General features: G+C 40.4%; 1 protein-coding gene and 1 long non-coding RNA gene across 2 annotated transcripts in view; one reads left to right on the top strand and one right to left on the bottom strand.

The window, feature by feature from the left end:
• ppp1r12c (protein phosphatase 1, regulatory subunit 12C) overlaps nt 1–20,328 on the bottom strand; it is a 58,763-nt gene that overhangs the window by 3,974 nt on the left and 34,461 nt on the right. Inside the window, exons 14-19 of the mRNA XM_061908360.1 lie at nt 12,848–12,945; nt 7,542–7,594; nt 5,009–5,042; nt 4,707–4,811; nt 4,515–4,565; nt 1,519–1,569 (exon numbers count right to left, since the gene is read on the bottom strand). Of these exons, the coding sequence (XP_061764344.1) occupies nt 1,519–1,569; nt 4,515–4,565; nt 4,707–4,811; nt 5,009–5,042; nt 7,542–7,594; nt 12,848–12,945 (392 nt within the window). The remainder of the gene's footprint in view (nt 1–1,518; nt 1,570–4,514; nt 4,566–4,706; nt 4,812–5,008; nt 5,043–7,541; nt 7,595–12,847; nt 12,946–20,328) is intronic.
• Nucleotides 10,402–12,038, top strand: LOC133557708 (uncharacterized). The gene is made up of 2 exons (XR_009807834.1): nt 10,402–10,631; nt 11,427–12,038. It is a non-coding gene; the product is annotated as an uncharacterized LOC133557708 (long non-coding RNA).

The raw sequence follows: 20,328 nt of genomic DNA, 5'->3' as shown, positions 1-20,328 counted from the left end.
AGGTTAATCTAGGTTGCTTCTCTTTCTTCCCCTCGGTTTTTCGGTATTCATTTTTTATGTCTATCATTTTGTATATGTATTGTTGCATTTGAACAACTGTATTGTTGATAATAGAGGTAAATTATTGGTATTGTTCATTATCTATAGCGCTATTTCTATTGTTATTTGTAATGCTCCATTTGTAGTGTAAAAATGCTCAGTGTTATTTCTGTATTATTATTTATTTCGCTAATTGCTTCTTTGCTATCACTTTTACCATCATATTTGTACATATCGTATGTGCTGATGTTGTTCTATTATTGTTGTTGTTACTGTTGTGTTTGCTGTTGTTGTCTCTGTCTAATCCCCCCCCTCTTGTCCCCACAAATTCCCCTCCGTCTTCCTTTTTTTCTCTTTCTATCCCGTTCTGCCCAGCTGCACCAAATGATAATATAAATACATTTAATGAAGTCAAATACAAATAAGGCAACAAGAGAAGTATCCTACACTTCTCTTTTGTAAAGTAAACCTGAACAACCGACATGGGCATCTTCATCAACTATATGATTTGCCTGAGAAGATGGACAGGACAAAAAAATAAAAAATAAAAAAAGAAGTGGCAGGAATGTTAAGGATAAACATGCTTACTGTAATTGAACACTGACAATGCACACGTTTTAATCATTGTTATTACGACAAAAAAGTATTTTTAAAGTGCAAAGAATACTGCGGGAACACAAAGTGTATCAAGTAACTTTAGATGAGTTTTTTTAAGTTGACAATACAAACATCCAATTTATAACAATGTTCAGTTTAGTGACTATCAACTTTTAACTTCTGAGAAGCATCGTCCTCTGCAGTGGACATTTTTTTATAAGTTGGGAAAATGCTGATTCTCAGAAGGTTTAAGTGACAATTTAATTAATAATGTAAATGTGTCACAAATTGATGTTTGGCCTGGCTGGCTTCTTGGTTTTACATCAAAGATATTTCCGGGGTGTCGGCATCAAGTGGCCAACTACTCGTATTCCTAGTTGTGGACACAGTTCTTCTTGCCGTTTTTGATTTTTACCAAAAGGAAATAACTGTTTGTTCACTCATTCATCAGACCGCCAAAGACTCCAACACCACATTTTCTTCTTTATCGATTTTGCTTCAATACTTCTGATTTAAACTTTGCAGGAGGTTCTCCACTCTGCTCGCCGCACTGTGCAAGGGATCTCGGAATATGGAGTTTACTTCTCGGAACAGCCCATTTCATAGTGCCGGAAAAAAACTACATTGACGGAAGTACTCCAAGTTCTCGTTTGATACTGTCACATACCACGGCATTATTGCTAGCATTTTAAAACCAAAATATCGCAATATTCACAATACCCTTACATCCCTACAAATGAAAAATAAAGAAGTAAAAATTACCTCTAGTGGTCAAAAGGATAAGATGCTGCATGAGTAATAATCAATATACAATCTATTAATATTCACACACTTAGGAAGTACACACTTATTGCAGTGAACTGACAAAAACTGAGTCACAACCTTCAGCTCGTCTTCCAGATCCACTGCTTTCCTGTGGAGGGCCAACTTCTCCTGAAAATTAAACATGACAAAGTGACAGCTTTACAGCAATAACTTATATTCATAAAACAGGGGTATCCTAACTTTTATTACCAAAGATTCACTTAGGTTTTACTGTATATATTTTTTAAACATACTCGTGCAGAAGCTGTTAAAACAATCAACTTTGAACTTTTTCTCCTTAAGTTACACTTTTTTGCTTTTTTTTAATGATATAAATGTTTTACCATATATACACATACACATACATATAAACACACACACACGCACACACACACACACACACACAAGACTGTCTCTGAAAATTAGAATATTGTGATAAAGTTCTTTATTTTCTGTAATGAAACTAAAAACATGGAAATGTCATACATTCTGGATGCACTACACATATTGCAAGCCTTTTATTATTTTAAAATTGCTGATTATGGCATGAAGCTTTAGAAAACTCAAAAATCCTATCTCAAAAAATTTGAATATTTCCTCAAACCAAGTTAAAAAAAAGATTTATAACAGCAAAATAAAATTAAACATTTGAAAATGTCAATTAATGCACTAAGTACTTGGTTAGGAATCCTTTCGCATGGATTACTGCATCAATGCAGCGTGGCATGGAGGCAATCGGCCTGTGGCATTGTTGGGTTCTTATGGATGCCCAGGATGCTTTAATAGCAAACTTTAGCTCATTTGCATTATCGGGTCTGGTGTCTTTCAGCGTCTTCTTCACAATACCCCACAAATTCTCGATAGGGTTCAGGTCAGGGGAGTTGGCAGGCCAATCGCGGACAGTAATGCCATGGTCAATACATCAGTTACCGGTGGTTTTGGCACTTTGGGCAGGTGCCAGATCATGCTGGAAAATGTAATCATCATTTCCATAGAGCTTTACAACAGATGGAAGCATGGAGTGTTCTTGGTACACAGTTTCATTGACTCTGGACTTGATGAAACACAGTGGACCAAAACCAGCAGCTGACATGGCTCCTCAAACCATTGCTGACTGTGGGAACACACTGGATTTCAAGCAACTTGGATTTTGCTCCTCTCCAGCCTTCCTCCAGACTATAGCGCCTTGACTTCCAAATCAAATACAAAATTTGCTTTCGTCTGAAAACAGGACTCTGGACCACTCTGCAACTGTCCGTCAGTCAGACACTTCTTGCGTTGTCTTGAGTTCAGGAGTGGCTTTACCATGGGAATACGGCTATTGTAGCTGTATCTGTTGAAAAGCTCTATGGAGATGATGATTTCATTTTCCAGCATTTTCCATTTTCCAACGCTTACATAGGTCTGGTGATAATGTTCCCCTTTAAATAATAAGCAAGTTATAAAGAGTGATCGGTAATAATGTAGTTGTTAAACCTGTCCTTACCGAAAAACTGTCAATTATCAATGCATTTCAGGCAGCACTATTTACTTCCTGAAAACGAAGTCAGGCGCATGTGTACTACCATCGTTTGCCTTAAAAATCATGGGGGACAAACTACACAGACTTTGCTCCTGAGATTTTCCCTTGGAGTAAACAAAGCCAAGGTTTGTCATTGTATCCCATTGGGTTGAGTTTTTTCTTGCCCTTATATGGGATCTCGAAGATGTCGTTGTGGCTTGAACAGGCCTTTAGAGAACCCCGTGACTTAGGGCTATATAAATAAACTTTGATTGATAAGTATACACACACACACACACACACACACACACACACACACACACACACACACACACACACACACACACACACACACACACACACACACACACACACACACACACACACACACACACACACACACACACACACACACACACACACACAATTCATACCATGAATTGATTAACGTGGACCCCGACTTAAACAAGTTGAAAAACTTATTTGGGTGTTACCATTTAGTGGTCAATTGTACGGAATATGTACTGAACTGTGCTATCTACTAATAAAAGTATCAATCAATCAATCAAACACACACTGTGGCATCTTCTTGCAGGACTTGGTCTTCACAGATGTTAAGTGGCTTACATGTGGTGGCTGTCCATTTTGCAAAGGCATCTTTGGTATTTGTTGACAACTTTGACGCAGGTAATATACTTGCATAGCCTTCTCCTTTGCTTGTTGTGGATGTAGCATTCATGCCAGCGGCGCTTCCTTAAGTACGTGTTTTGCTTTAGGATGGTATTTTAAACATTATGTGCGCCGATGATAAGAACGTTTGTTGCTGCAATACCAACAGGTCATCTCAGTTATATCTAAAGTTCTGTTTTCTCATCTCGATCCCGAACCGCGTACCGATGCGCACGTTTTCTGGGTAAAGGTGATTAATCCTCAACAATTTATTAAAACGCAATATTTTTTTCTGTGTTGGCCCTGCGATGAGGTGGCGACTTGTCCAGGGTGTACCCCGCCTTCCGCCCGATTGTAGCTGAGATTGGCGCCAGCGCCCCCCGCGACCCCGAAAGGGAATAAGCGGTAGAAAATGGATGGATGGATGGAATATTTTTTTTATTAATCACATGCACTAACACATTAACATTGACAGCCGTAGTTTAGAGGGATGTAATTATGTTAAAAAAAACGTATTCAGAAGGTCATAAACATGAGATGTTTCTAATAATAACACTAGTTTGAGGAAATTAATTTATCACAGTCACGCCTGGAAAATTAGACAACCGAACTGCTCATATAATTTACACAAATTACACAAAAAGTGCAATTTAATAAATGATCATTTCAATATTTATCTAAAAATATTAAAATTTGTATGTATACACTCAAATGTATTACAATGAGTAGATTAAATTAAAAATATATTTACATTTATTGTATATGTATAATGTACATTATATTTTGTTTCTAAATATGATTTATGTAAAAACTGCTTAAAATATGTATTTTTGAAAATCAAGGATATGCTGTATTTTACAAACGCAGTTTAGTTTACAGCAAATGTTGTATAGAGCAGACTCACAAATCTCTCCAGCTCCAACAAGGCAGGTCTTTCTGTGCTGCTCTCGTTATTCTGTCACACACAAACATTGACTGTTTTTATTTTATATTATACAATCTTCAATCATTCCATAGTTTGCTTGTTGAGCCTTCACTTCAGCTAAGAAGTTCACATCACAGTTTATGTATTTTTCCCAAGTAAAAAAAAGCCAACCTGTCGGAGTTTCTCCATCTCCACTTTATTTTGACTGAGCAGCAGTTCCATCTCCTGCAGTTTGTCCTTCAGTGCCAAGTTCTGCTGCAGGACCTGAAAGTAGAGCTGGAAAAAAACACTAAGTCAGAGCTGAGAACACATTTTCTGAGGTGATAAGGTTCATGCAAATAATGTAGCAGATGATCCAGCCAATCAGCAGCTCGCTTCATTTTTAAAACCAGAAATGTACGAATGTCAGCAATAACATCATTTTTTTCAGGAATGTGTGTGAGTGTGTGTGTAGGCGGTGCTAAGACACGTACCATCCTGTAATCACCGTCTCCTAATCCACTGGAACTGCACAGAAACATCAAACACAAATGAGCATATTTATATAGAGTGGAAGCTGTTAATGTCGACACCCTTGGACGGCGGACAACTTTTTGTTTGTTGATATAGTTTTCCTGCATTTGTGCATATTTTCATTTATATTGTGTTTTCATATATTTTATTATCTAACAAAGGCGATTAGCTACTTTGTGGCAATGTCCCGATCTGATAAATCGACGTGGATATCAGTTCGATATCAGCAGAAAAAAAACCCAAGTATGGGATAATAATAATAGTAATAATAATGCATTAGAACAATATCGCGCTTTTTCTATTATTAGATACTCAAAGCGCTCACAAAAAAGTTGGAACCCATCATTAATTCACACCCGAATGATATCAGCTTGCATCTAAAATCTCTGATACAAGTAGTCCAGCAGTGTCTTTACTTGTGCAAAGCTAGACTGCCAGTTAACGTCTAAATGTCTTCCAATAAGTTTGTTTTGTTCCTGTATTTTAGTTAGGCCATTACAAAATGTAAACATGTTAGGCTACAGGAATAGGCTAATAGGTGCTAGCAGCTACAAAAAAGCCCAAGCACTCAATACCACACAAGTTATATATATGTATCAAATGTCCTTAATAGAACAATAATGCAGTCTAAAACAGTATTGTACATCAATACATCAAGCCTGCACCTCAGTACCGGCTCTCCACAAGGCTGCGTGCTGAGCCCCCTTCTCTACTCCATCTACACATACGACTGCACACCTGCCCACTCCAGCAACTCCATCATCAAATTTGCGGATGACACCACCGTAGTGGGGCTCATCTCGGAGGGAGACGAGGCTGCATATCGGGATGAGGTGGAGAAGCTGTCGGATTGGTGCAAAGTCAACAACCTGGCCCTGAACACCTCCAAGACCAAGGAGCTGGTCATAGACTTCAGGAGGAAAAAAACTGACATCCTGCCCCTGATCATCAGTGGTGACTGTGTGGAGAGGGTCTCCGACTTCCGCTCCCTGGGAGTCCACCTGGCCGACGACCTATCCTGGAGCACCAACACCACGGCTACCATCAAGAAGGCACACCAGAGACTGCACTTCCTGAGAATACTCAGGAACAACCACCTCTCACAGGAACTGCTAGTGTCCTTCTACCGGTGCTCCATTGAGAGCATCCTGACCTACTGCATCTGCGTGTGGTTCAGCAGCTGCACGGCCGCAGAGAGAACGGCGCTCCAGAGAGTCATAAAGACCGCCCAGAAGTTAATCGGATGCCCCCTCCCCCCCCTGGCTGACCTGTACAGCTCCCGCTGTCTCAGGAAAGCACAGAGCATCCTGAAAGACCCATTCCACCCCGGGCACAGCCACCTGGAACTGCTACCCTGAGGCAGACGCTACAGGGTGCTAAAAGCGAGCACCAATAGACTAAAAAATAGCTTTTACCCAAGAGCCATAGTAGCATTAAACAGGCACTGAGTGAGCACAATATGTCCATCATGTCCTCATGTGTAATGTTTAAATGTTTTTCTATTTTTTCGGACTAATATGTGCAATAATGTTTTATGTATGCGTGTATATGTATTCATATGCATGCAGATATGCATCTGTGTGGATACATATACATAGATACATCTGTCATCTCTATCTTTTTTTTTTTTTTTACTATTTATACTACCATATTGTATATGCACCTTAGGAGGAGCTGCTCCAATTTCGTTGTTCTTTGAACCTGTTCATTGCAATAATGACAATAAAACTCTATTCTATTCTATTCTATTAGTCAATATAAACAAGTATAATATAATTATACTTTGACATTATTTACACATAAAAAGTCTCCATGGCCACTCGGTGTTGCAAAAAAAAAAAAAAATGCCACTCCACTCAAACAAAAGACATCATAAGTCTATTCTAGGCAGTTAGTAGGTTAATGTTTTTTTTATTTTTAATCATTTCACTTAAACCATTTCATTCCTCACTACAAAATAATATAATAATAATACAAATCATATTGGAAGTGAAAAGTTGTATTGGGACACCCCTTGTGTTTCTATCTATATTTTTTCATATATTTTATTACTTTTTAAATGTCTTAATGGCCTTACGCCTTCATATCTATCTAACATGTTTTATCGTATTATCCCTCACGGATCCTGAGGTCCTCTGATATCAAACTTTTATTTCTACCAAATACTACAAAAAATACCTCATTGCTGGGTGTGTACACACATTTCTGCTCAACAATACAAAGTTGATGCTAATCAACCTGCTTTTTTATACTCTTTTCCAAATGAAAATTGATTAGAGAATTGATAGAAAATCAAATCGTTAAGCAAAGTCGAAAATGGAATCTTATAAACTCCCATCCTTAGTCCTGACGCAGAATAAAAACTGTCACTAAGAAATGTTTAGTGAGTGTATAATTGTTAGAATGCACATAATGAACACCGCATAACAACATCTTGGAAAAAAATATAAAACATTACCATATATGCAGTAATAATGTACTTTTTAAACTCACTTGAGTTCAGAGTGGCTGTTGTGATCATCAAAATGAGAGTCGTCGTCTTCATTCTGAAACAACAAATTTGACTTTGTTAGGGACACAATATTTTGCACTAATAACTGTTTGCAACTTTTATGCAGATGTCTGGAGTGATAATCTATCAATGTGTTGTAAGCATCACATACCCGCCCTCTTACGGCTTTAGCACGTAATTGAATAACCAAACCTGTACGTAACAATAATTTTGTGTTGTCAACTAATGATAGCGATTTGGATAGCTAACGATAGTTATAATTCAATCATAACAATAACTTGACTGCAAATTGTTAAAGGCGCGGTTTGCAACTTCCTCACAGTAACAATTTTCAAAACAAAAAATATAACAATAACACCACTGGACAGCTTTTGTTACAATCAGTAGTTTAACAGAACACATTTGCTTGACAATTGTATATATTTTTCACATTTACAAAGTTTATGTAATGACATTTTTACCAACTCAAATAGAATCATTGGTGTTTACGGAAGTCACTCACCCGGTCTCAACACGAACGCACAGAGTGCGCGTGCACACATACAAAAGCAGTCCAAGAGAAGCAACAAACAATATAAGAGACGATAGACCCCTCAATGGGGAAATTACATTGTTGCAATGATGTTATGATAGAAAGTACATTCAGTAACAGTGAATGCTAGCTTGCCAAATTGCTAATATTAGCTAACAACACCTAAAGTTAATGTGTGTGTATGTGTTACGTATGTACGTAATTACGTCATTATGTACAAGAAGTTGTGAGAGGGCAGGATATAATGTGTAAAAATACATTGGAAAGTTGCCGCCCTCACGGTATCTGTGAAAATGTTGCAAACAGCCCCTTTAAAAGCTGTGTGTGCGCGCACTCCCCGCTAGTTTTAACCCTGAACGCCTGACAAATTGTTAATTGTAAATAATTGTGCAACAATAACTTTAAAAAACATATGTTCTGTTAAAGAACTAATGGTAAAGTGAGCTACCATTTTGGGTTTGAAAAATATAATTGAACAAGTTGCAAAAAACGCCCCGTTAAAGGGGAACTGCACCTTTTTTTTTGGTCCAGTTGGCCGGGGACGTTTCCAGTTGATTTGGGTAAGCAATCCATCTTTTTTCAACATCACTTGGCTCAAAGTCATTTGCTGCGTGACCAAATCAACCAGACCTCACGCTCTCGGTTTCCGTCTGCACCAAAGTTTCACCTTCTGTTTGTCCTGGCTACTATAACCATACTCCATATATTCTGCTTTAAAAAGATAAGGTTGTGAACACTCATTCGTCCAAAAATAGTTGTCTTTACCGTCCATCCATTCATCCATTTTCTACCGCTTATTCCCTTTGGGGTCGCGGGTGGTGCTGGTGCCTATCTTAAATAAAAAATGGGTTGTACTTGTATAGCGCTTTTCTACCTTCAAGGTACTCAAAGCGCTTTGACACTACTTCCACATTTACCCATTCACCACACATTCACACACTGATGGAGGGAGCTGCCATGCAAGGCGCTAACCAGCACCCATCAGGAGCAAGGGTGAAGTGTCTTGCTCAGGACACAACGGACGTGACGAAGTTGGTACAAGGTGGGAATTGAACCATGGACCCTTGGGTTGGGCATGGCTACTCTACCACTGCGCCATGCCGCCCCCAGCTACAATCGGGCGGAAGGCGGTGTACACCCTGGACAAGTCGCTACCTCATTGCTGGGCCAACACAGATACAGTAGACAGACAACATTCACACTCACATTCACACACTAGGGCCAATTTAGTGTTGCCAATCAACCTATCCCCAGGTGCATGTCTTTGGAAGTGGGAGGAAGCCGGAGTACCCGGAGGGAACCCACGCATTCACGGGGAGGACATGCAAACTCCACAGGGAAAGATCCCGAGCCCGGGATTGAACCCAGGACAACTCAGGACCTTCTTATTGTGAGGCAGATGCACTAACCCCTCTTCCACCGTGAATGGTAAATGGGTTGTACTTGTATAGCGCTTTTCTACCCCCTTTTTTTTTTTTTTAAAAGAGCCTAAAGCGTTTTGACGGTATTTCCACATTCGCCCATTCACACACACATTCACACACTGACGGCGGGAGCTGCCATGCAAGGCGCTCACCAGGACCCATCAGGAGCTAAGGTGAAGTGTCTTGCTCAAGGACACAACGGACGTGACTGGGATGGTAGAAGGTGGTGATTGAACCAGTAACCCTCAGATTGCTGGCACAGCCACTCTACCAACTTCGCCACGCCGTCCCCAATCCCCGTCTATTACCAAGTATGCCATAATTAAAACACACATCCCTTTGTTTCAGGATGTAGGAACACACATTTGTTGCCAGATACAGAAATGCGCTGCTCAGCAAAAGAGAGGGAAAAAAGTGTGTTTTTGTCTCTCATAATGATTGCGAATGATCTGCAAAATGTAAAAAAAATGCAGATCCCCTTTAAAGGGTTAATGCTCATGAACATATTAAAATGTAACTGTCTGTGACCCTGAATGGGACAAGCGGTAGAAAATGGATGTAGCTTGTAGTTACAACTCAGTACTAGGGCTGCAACAACTAATCGATTAAATCGATTAAAATCGATTATAAAAATAGTTGGCGATTAATTTAGTCAACGATTCGTTGGATGTATGCAGTGCACATAAGCTGAGGCTTTTTTTTTTTTTTCATTTCGTTCTTTCCTAAACCTTTATTTAGGAACTGCAACATTTACAAAAAGCTGAGGAACAATAATCAAAATAAGTACAAAAAAGTACAAAACAGCGCCAGGGCGGCGGCAGTAAGCCAGCCAATGATGTGTCATATGCAGCTCACGTGACCAAGCTGTATTCTTTGTCTGGAAACATTTGAAAAATGGCGGAGGAAAACAGGAGCGATAGTATAAGTGCAATGGAGAAAAGTCTACGACCTAAGTCGTCAAAAGTGTGGGAATTCTTCACCCTAAACAATGCAAAGAAGACAGTTTCCTGCAAAACGTGCAACATCGACCTCGCGTGGCACGGAAGCACGACATCGCTTCGGGAGCACCTGAACAGGAAGCATGTTGAAGCATGGATGAAGAGGAAAAACTCATGGTACGTAACTTTTTAAGTCCATAGTCAGAGTACATTAATCCGTTGTGTCCGTCTTTGTGTGTTTTTAATATGTTGTTAACGAGGAGATTATTTTAAGGCAGTAAACAGACAGAAATATCTCAGGTTGGTTTCATAATGGATCAATATAGCCGGACCAAATAAAGCTATATAAATCTATTTAGACTTGAGTGACGCTTTAGTATAACTAAACGTTATGAAGGTGCTGGAATATTTCATGTTATTATTCACAGGCAGCCTAAAATGAATCCTTTATTATTCACAACAGAAATGTGTACAATATCTGATTCAGTTGTGATCTGATGAGTTACATTTCTGTGTTATTGTTGTATGCTGCATCCCCAATGTTCATTTATTTAATTTAGCTTTTTTTTAATGTGGTGGTGTAATTAGATAGATAGATAGATAGATAGATAGATAGATAGATAGATAGATATTACTTTTATTGATTCCCTCAGGGAGTTTCCTCAGGAACATTTAAATTTCAGCAGCAGTGTACAGAACTGAGATCTAATTTAAAAAGTAAATAACGTGGGTTTAAATGAAAAAAAAAAGAAGAAAATATTACAATAAGAATAAAAATTAAAAAACATCATAAGAATAAAAATATAACAGTAAAATATCAATATAACAAGAAAAACTAGGCAGCAGTCACCATGATATGAAAAAATGTGCCTTTTACATCAGAAATTATTAAATAAATCAACTAAGTATGTATTGAGTTACATGTAACTGTTGCTACTATGTACGTTCATGATATGGTTTCTGTCATTTCAGAAAGAAACAAGCCAGCATTAGAGACTTGGTACAGAGGAAGGAGTGCACACCACGGCAAGCGGCTGCACTGACTGATAGTGTCCTAAATATGTTGGTAACTGACATGAGGCCACTATCAATGGTAGAGGATGACGGTTTCAGAAAAATTATTTACGTCTTCAACCCTGGTTACACTCTTCCCTCAAGGACCCATTTTACCAAACTGATGGAGAGGAAGTATGTGCAGACATTTCAAGCTGTGTAAACGGACATTAAAGCCCTCCAGAGCAAAATTGTTCTGACCACTGATGTGTGGACAAGTGTAGCCTACCTTGGCAATACATGCCACTACATTGGAGAAGAATGGAACATGAAGTCAATCTGCCTGACGACCATGCCACTAGAGGAAAAACATTCAGCATCCAACATTGCAGAATGGTTGGAATAGGTAGTAGGCAGGTTTGAAATTCCCCTAAGCAAAATTATTGCTATTGTGCATGACAATGGTGCACTTCATAAAAAAAACAACAACATTTTTCTAACACTTGGCTTGTTATTTTTATGTTTGGCAAGTTGAAAGGACATGGTGCCAGTATGCGTTTTTTTTAAATAAAGTGTTGGAAAGGATAGAAATGTAGTTTGTCTTTTTTATCCGATTATTAATCGATTAATCAAAGTAATAATTGACAGATTAATAGATTATCAAATTAATCGTTAGTTGCAGCCCTACTCAGTACAGTAGATGGCATTGTAACTCTGCTTTGATACATACCTAATACACAGCTGGTGAGCCAGAGAATAAGAGGACACAGCAGGAGGGCGCGTGTGATGCTAACCTAGCAATTATTTACAGAGCATTAAGACCCCTCCAGATTTGTTTTATTTATAAAGATGACTAGTGACAAAGCTGGGGATTCTTTGTTGTCTTATTGGACACTTTTGGAGACTCCAACATCAAAGCATGCATCGCTTTTCTCAAAGAGGAGCAGAGATGCCGTCATTATTTTTTGCCAAACATTTTGTGTGTGGTTTTTTGTCATGCAAGAAAGTTTGTTTTTTTATTCATTGTTGTCCAACCTTGGTACAGAAGTCACAGTTGTGTAAAAGACTGTCAACTGTGGGACATTCTATAGACAGATGTGTCACTTTCAAAATCATGTTCAATCAAACAAAGCCATAGAAGCATCTTAAAGAGAACCAGTGGAAACGCCTGAGTTCAAAAGGCTGAGAATACTTATGCAGATGTGATTTTAAGAAAATGTTCTATTTTTAATACATTTGTAAAAATAAAAATTGTATAATGTTGAGGGGAAAAATAATTCCATTAATAATAAGGCTGTAACATAAATGTAAACAAATTCTTATCAGATGCATTGGAAAATACAGTAAGCGTTAAAGTAGCTGTGTGGTCTGTTCTGTGTGTACACTTGAAGATTTCTCACCTCTACACCTGGCTGAATGACGCCAGTAGAGCGCCTCTCCTTCCTCGCGCGCCTCCGGTCCTTGACTCCAAGACGCTTGTCTCCCTCTGGCTCTGTATCTGAAGAGCAGGACTATCAGAAAACAACACTGCAAACTATGGCTGTCAAGACACTGCTGAAATATCTAACAAATAATTTTTACCTAAAAATGTTGACAGCCTGCAAAGAATACAGGAACAAAGCTAGAAAGCAAGATTTCACAGGATAAGTGTGGGAGGATGGCGACTAAGAATGGTAACTAAGAACAACCACACTTTGAAATTATAAATCAGAATATTTCGTTTATTAGATAAGACCAAAGTACAGCACATTTTCCTGATAAGAAAATTGTGGTTATGACAAAATCGAGATTGTTAAAGGCCTACTGAGACCCACTACTACTGACCACGCAGTCTGATAGTTTATATATCAATGATGAAATCTTAACATTGCAACACATGCCAATACGGCCGGTTTAGTTTACTAAATTGCAATTTTAATTTTCCCGCGAAGTATCCTGTTGAAAAGGTCGCGGAATGATGTCGCGTATGATGACGTGTGCGCGTGACGTCACCGGTTGTAGCGGACATGTTCTTCCAGCACCGATCACGGCTAAAAGTCGTCTGCTTCAACCGCATAATTACACAGTATTCTGGACATCTGTTTTGCTGAATCTTTTGCAATTTGTTTAATTAATAATGGAGAAGTCAAAGAAGAAAGATGTAGGTGGGAAGCGGTGTATTGCAGCTGCCTTTAGCAACACACATACAACCGGTGTTTCCTTGTTTACATTCCCGAAGGTGAAGCTTTACTAATGAACAGAGCGGTCAAGCGAACATGGTTCCCCACCACATGTCAACCGGCAGGTTTCGGTGAGAAAATTGTGGTAATATGTCAGCTCTTACGATAGACATGAGCGGAGCTTGCGTCCTCCTGCAGCTGCGGACTCTCTTACCTCCTCACATCGGAGACACTGGCAGTCACCACACCCGTGGCCACACCCCTCCGACTTTCAGGTACCATATAATCTCACTAAAACACTAGTAACACAATAAGTAGATAAGGGATTTTCCAGAATTATCCTAGTACATGTGTCTAATAACATCTGAAACGCTCCCGCTGACCTCGCCTTTTTAAAAAAAAAAAAAGTAATTTTAATTTTTTTCTAGTCCTTCACTCTCCTCATCCACGAATCTTTCATCCTCACTCAAATTAATGAGGAAATCGTTGCTTTCTCTGTCCGAATGCTCTCGCTGCAGGTGGCTATGATTGTAAACAATGTGAGGATGTGAGGAGCTCCCCAACCCTTGACGTCACGCGCACGTCTGCTACTTCCGGTACAGGCAAAGCTTTTTTATTAGCGACCAAAAATTGCAAACTTTATCGTCGATGTTCTCTACTACATCCTTTCAACAAACATTTGGCAATATCGCGAAATGATCAAGTATGAAACATAGAATGGACCTGCTATCCCCGTTTAAATAAGAAAATCTCGTTTCAGTAGGCTTTTAAAACTATATAAAGCAGGGGTTCTCTATTATTTTTTGTCAAGCACTCCTTAAGCAGGGTTTGTACACCTTTTCCATGGCCAAATTCCAGCATTTTAAGGACTTTCAAGATCAATTTTCAGTTTTTCCAGTACCCTTTAAATGGTGAAAACGAGTTTGAATCAATCCATAGCCTTGTTGTTTGAGGTCACCAAATGCTGTCTGTAGGAAAAATACAGAAAATCTGCTAAAACCTAAGCCTGACATTGAACCAGCAGTTATCAATAACTGAATGAGGCATTGAAAATGAAGCAGTGTTTCTGTAGAATATTCAATGTCATTGGTGTTTGCAAAAGTGTATCCAGCACGGATTCATTCACACCGTATTTGTGCTTGTAGACTGCACAATGTGATATAAATACACGCACCCTCAAAATATCAATTTCATTCATTTATTAACGAAACTGTTCCACATTATATAAGGATAATAAATTAAAAGAAAATATTTTGTTTGTTTCCCAACACCTTAGTCACCTTCCATTAAGCATAACTAGACTTATAACTGTGGCTATGAGAACAAATGACAATGAAAAGATAAAAGTTTACTTTTTTTGCTTTCACTGAAGTAGTAGCCAGACAAGTTTAGACAAAAAAATATATAGCAAGAAATGCACACAACTATGTTGTGTAAAAACTACAAAATCATTCCTATTAACTCAGCTCTAAGTTCTGAAAAAGGTTACAAATTATACATTACATGACATTCAAAATACAAACAAGTCCAATGATGTAACCATTTTAATGCAATTAACCAAAACAACAAGATGCAAATTGTTTGCTTTAACTGAGGTGTCGTCAGACAAGTTAAGTAGACAACCAAAAGAATAAGCAAAAATACATCAAACCATGTTGTACAAAAACTCAAAATCATTCACAGCTCTCCATCCATCTTCTTCCGCTTATCCGAGGTCAGGGCCTAAGCAGGGAAGCCCAAATTCCTTCTCCCCAGCCACTTCGTCTAGCTCTTCCCGGGGAATTCCGAGGCGTTCCCAGGCCAGCCGGGAGACCTACTCTTCCCAACGTGTCCTGTGTCTTCCCCGTGGCCTCCTACCGGTCGCACGTGCCTGAAACAGCTCCCTAGGGAGGCGTTCGGGTGGCATCCTGACCAGATGCCCGAACCACCTTATCTGGCTCCTCTCGATGTGGAGGAGCAGTGGCTTTACTTTGAGCTCTTCTCGGATGGCAGAGCTTCTCACCCTATCTCTAAGGGAGAGCCTCGCCACCCGGCGGAGGACACCCGTTTCGGACGCTTGTACCCGCGAGTTTGTCCTTTCGGTTATAACCCAAAGCTCATGACCATAAGTGAGGATGGGAACGTAGATCCACCGGTAAATTGAGAGCTTTGCATTCCGGCTCAGCTCTTTTTTCACCAAAACGGATCGATACAGCGTCCGCATTACTGAAGACGCCGCACCGATCCGCCTGTCGATTTCACGATCCACTCTTCCCTCACTCGTGAACAAGACTCCGAGGTACTTGAACTCCTCCACTTGGGGCAGGGTCTCCTCCCCAACCCGGAGATGGCACTCCACCCTTTTCCGCGCGAGAACCATGGACTCGGACTTGGAGGTGCTGATTCTCATCCCAGTCGCTTCACACTCGGTTGCGAACCGATCCAGTGATATCTGAAGATCCTGGCCAGATGAAGCCATCAGGACCACATCGTCTGCAAAAATCAGAGACCTAATCCTCCAGCCACCAAACCGAATCCCCTTAAACACCTTGAATGCGCCTTCTGTCTATAAATGTTCTGAACAGAATCGGTGACAAATAGCAACCCTCACTGGAAACGTGTCCGACTTACTGCTGGCAATGCGGAACAAGCTCTAATACTGATCGTACAGGGAGCGGACCGCCACAATCAGACAATCCGATACCCCATACTCTCTGAGCACTCCCAACAGGACTTCCCGAGGGACACCGTCGAATGCCTTCTCCAAGTCCACAAAGCACATGTAGACTGGTTGGGCAAACTCCCATGCACCCTCAAGAACCCTGCCGAGAGAATAGATCTAGTCCACAGTTCCACGACCAGGACGAAAACCACATTGTTTCTCCTGAATCCAAAGGTTCGACTGTCCGGCGTAAACTCCTTTTCAGTACACCTGAATAGACCTTACCAGGAAGGCTGAGGAGTGTGATCCCACGATAGTTGGAACACACCCTCCGGTTCCCCTTCTCAAAGAGAGGAACCACCACCCCGGTCTGCCAATCTGTGGGGCTGTCAACCAAGACAGCCCCCCAGAGCCTTAGGTACTCCGGGCGGATCTCATCTACCCCCGGGGCCTTGCCACTGAGGAGCTTTTTAACTACCTTAGCAACTTCAGCCCCAGAAATAGGAGAGCCCACCACAGATTCCCCAGGCACCGCTTCCTCATAGAAAGACATGTTGGTGGGATTGAGGAAGTCTTCGAAGTATTCCCTCCACCGATCCACAACATCCGCAGTCGAAGTCAGCAGAACACCATCTGCACCATACACGGTGTTGACAGTGCACTGTTTCCCCTTCCTGAGGCGGCGGATGGTGGTCCAGAATCGCTTCGAAGACATCCGGAAGTGGTTTTCAATGGCTTTTCCGAACTTCTCCAATGTCCGAATTTTTGCCTTTGCGACCGCTGAAGCCGCACACTGCTTGGCTTGTCGGTACCTGTCCGCTGCCTCCAGAGTCCCACGAGCCAAAAGAACCCGATTGGACTCTTTCTTCAGCTTGACGGCATCCCTCACCGCTGGTGTCTACCAACGGGTTCTGGGCTTACCGCCACGACAGGCACCAACTACCTTGCGACCACAGCTCCAATCGGCCGCCTCGACAATAGAGGTACGGAACATCGTCCACTCGGACTCGATGTCCAGCGCCTCCCTTGAGACATGTTCAAAGTTCTTCCGGAGGTGGGAATTGAAACTATCTCTGACAGGAGACTCTGCTGGACGTTCTCAGCAGACCCTCACAATGGGTTTGGGTCTGCCAGGTCTGTCCGGCATCCTCCCCCACCATCGCAGCCAACTCACCACCAGGTGGTGATCGGAGGAAAGCTCTGCCCCTCAACCGAGTGTCCAAAACATGAGGACGCAAATCCGATGACACAACTACAACATCGATCATGGTGTTTGTTATGGACAATCTATGACGAGCACAAAAGTCCAATAACAAAACACCACTTGGGTTCAGATACGGGCGGCCATTCTTCCCAATCACACCTCTCCAGGTTTCACTGTCGTTGCCAATAGGACAAAGAAATCACCCGGGGGAGCACTTTCCAGTACTCCCTCGAGTGTCTCCAAAAAGGGTGGGTACTCTGAACTGCTGTTTGGTGCGAAAGCACAAACAACAGTCAGGACCCGACCCCCCACCGGAGGGCGAAAGGAAGGTACCCTCTCGTCCACTGGGTTGAACTCTAACATGCAGGCTTTAAACCGGGGGGGAAACAAGAACTGCCAGCCCAGCCCGTCGCCTCTCACTGCTGGCAACGCCAGAAAAAAAGAGAGTCCAGTCCCTCTCGAGAGAAGTGGTTCCAGAGCCTTTGCTGTGCGTCGAAGTGAGTTTGACTATCTCTAGCCGGAACTTCTCCACCTCGCACACTAGATCTTTGCACAACATAGAGCATTCACAGCTCTATGTTGTGCAAAATCTTATAAATTAAATATGACAGTACAAACAAGTCCAAAAAGTGCAAATTAACGTCCTTTTTGCATACTTTGCAGCAGGCAACACGTGGATTTTGTCCACGTTTTATCCAAAGTTTGTATTTATCATTTTCCATCCAACGTTCATTAAAACGACAACCTCCTGGCATGATGGACCGATGCACCACTGTCCTCTTGGGGATATACATATATACGGCTCTGGCATGACAACAACCTAATGTGTGGGCTCGTACAAAGCCAACAAATCAAGCTTGTAGCTTTCATTTTTAAGGAAACTTATTTTGTTTTTTTTTCTGCCGAGAAATATGATGAATATTTCCAAGCATTTACTTCACCCAAAATTCAAGCATTTTTCCAAACCTTGAAAACACATTAAAATCCAACCATTCAAGCTTTTTAAGCACCCGTACAAACCCTGCTTAGGAGACTTCATTTTTTCCCCCTCTGCCTCATATTTATAAATATTATGGAGAATCTGAAAATATGTATTTATTTATCTGTATACACTGTAAATGCTAGCACCAGCATTCTACAAAAATATCACCAGATTATTCCGCCCCACTATTAGACAAATTCTGCTTTACACAATCTGGTGGGGCCTATTGAGAAATGTTAAAAGCTTAAAAACCATGTTGCCATTTAAAAAGGAAGGGCTTTAACTGAAAATTATATAGAGCATTTTACATTATTGGAAGACTATGTTCATAAGTGATTTAAGGTGCAGAAACTACAAATGTTAACACAAATGTGTCAACTTTTTTAAATGATTTGATTTCAGTTAATACAATTGAGTAAATGTTATGTATTATCTCTTAATGAAATCAATAATTCCATTTGACTTTGTTGTGTAATGCACGTCTGAGTGGACAGTAATACATATTAAAAATAAAATAATGTCCATTTGCTTATCTTTTCATCACTAGCACATACAAAGCACATATATACAGAATAAAAAGGTCAAGACAATAAAAATAAAAAAATATTTTTTACAGTGCATAGAGCAGGGGTCGGGAACCTTTTTGGCTGAGAGAGCCATGAAAGCCAAATATTTTAAAATGTTTTTCCGTGAGAGCCATATCATATTTTTTAACACTGAATACAGATGTCTTTTTCAAACACAAAAGACATCTATTAAAGGCCTACTGAAACCCACTACTACCCAACACGCAGTCTGATAGTTTATATATCAATGATGAAATATTAACATTGCAACATATGCCAATACGGCTTTTTTAGTTTACTAAATTACAATTTTAAATTTCCCGGGAGTTTTTTCTTGAAAATGTTGCATAATGATGACGTGTACGCGTGACGTCACAGGCTGTTAGGAAATATGAGCGCTGCGCGCGCACACACACAGCTAAAAGTCGTCTGCTTTAATGGCATAATTACACAGTATTTTGGAGATCTGTGTTGCTGAATCTTTTGCAATTTGTTCAAATAATATTGGAGAATTTAAAGTAGAAATATGGAGTTGGGAAGCTTTAGCCTTTAGACAAAAAAACACACGGTGATTCCTTGTTTAAAATTCCCGGAGGTGAAACTTTACTATGGATCAGAGCGCGGTCAAGCGAACATGGATAACGACCGAACGTCAACCAGAAGGTGTCGGTGAGAAAATTGTGGTAAAAAGTCGCTTCTTACCAGAGATCAGCTGAGCTTGCCCCGTCCATAAATCTGCCGTCGACTTCGCTGAGAAATTGGCGTCAAGACACCCGTGGACAACCGCCTCCGACTATCAGGTACTGTTAAACTCACTAAAACACTAGCAACACAATAGAAAGGTAAGGGATTTCCCAGAATGATCCTAGTAAATGTGTTTAAAAACATCTGAATCTGTCCCAATGCAATCGCGTTTTTTTTAAACTCTTTTTTGTTTTTTTTCTAGTCCGTTACTATCAATATCCTCAAACACGAATCCTTCATCCTCGCTCGAATTAATGGGGAAATTGTCGTTTTCTTGGTCCGAATAGCTCTTTTTGTTGGAGGCTCCCATTAGAAACAATGTGAAGATGTGAGAAGCCATCAACATGTGACGTCATCGTCTACGACTTCCGGTAAAGGCAGGGCTTTTCTGTTAGCACCGAAAGTTGCAAACTTTATCGTGGATTCTCTACTAAATCCTTTCAGCAAAAATATGGCAATATACCGAAATGATCAAGTATGACACATAGAATGGACCTGGTATCCCTGTTTAAATAAGAAAATCTAATTTCAGTAGGCCTTTAATGCGACTTCTTGAAACGGTGCAATCGATTCAAATGCATGAGA

Source organism: Nerophis ophidion, linkage group LG01 (genome assembly GCF_033978795.1).
Source record: "Nerophis ophidion isolate RoL-2023_Sa linkage group LG01, RoL_Noph_v1.0, whole genome shotgun sequence".
Taxonomy (NCBI): domain Eukaryota; kingdom Metazoa; phylum Chordata; class Actinopteri; order Syngnathiformes; family Syngnathidae; genus Nerophis; species Nerophis ophidion.
This window is presented reverse-complemented; position numbering and strand designations above follow the sequence as displayed.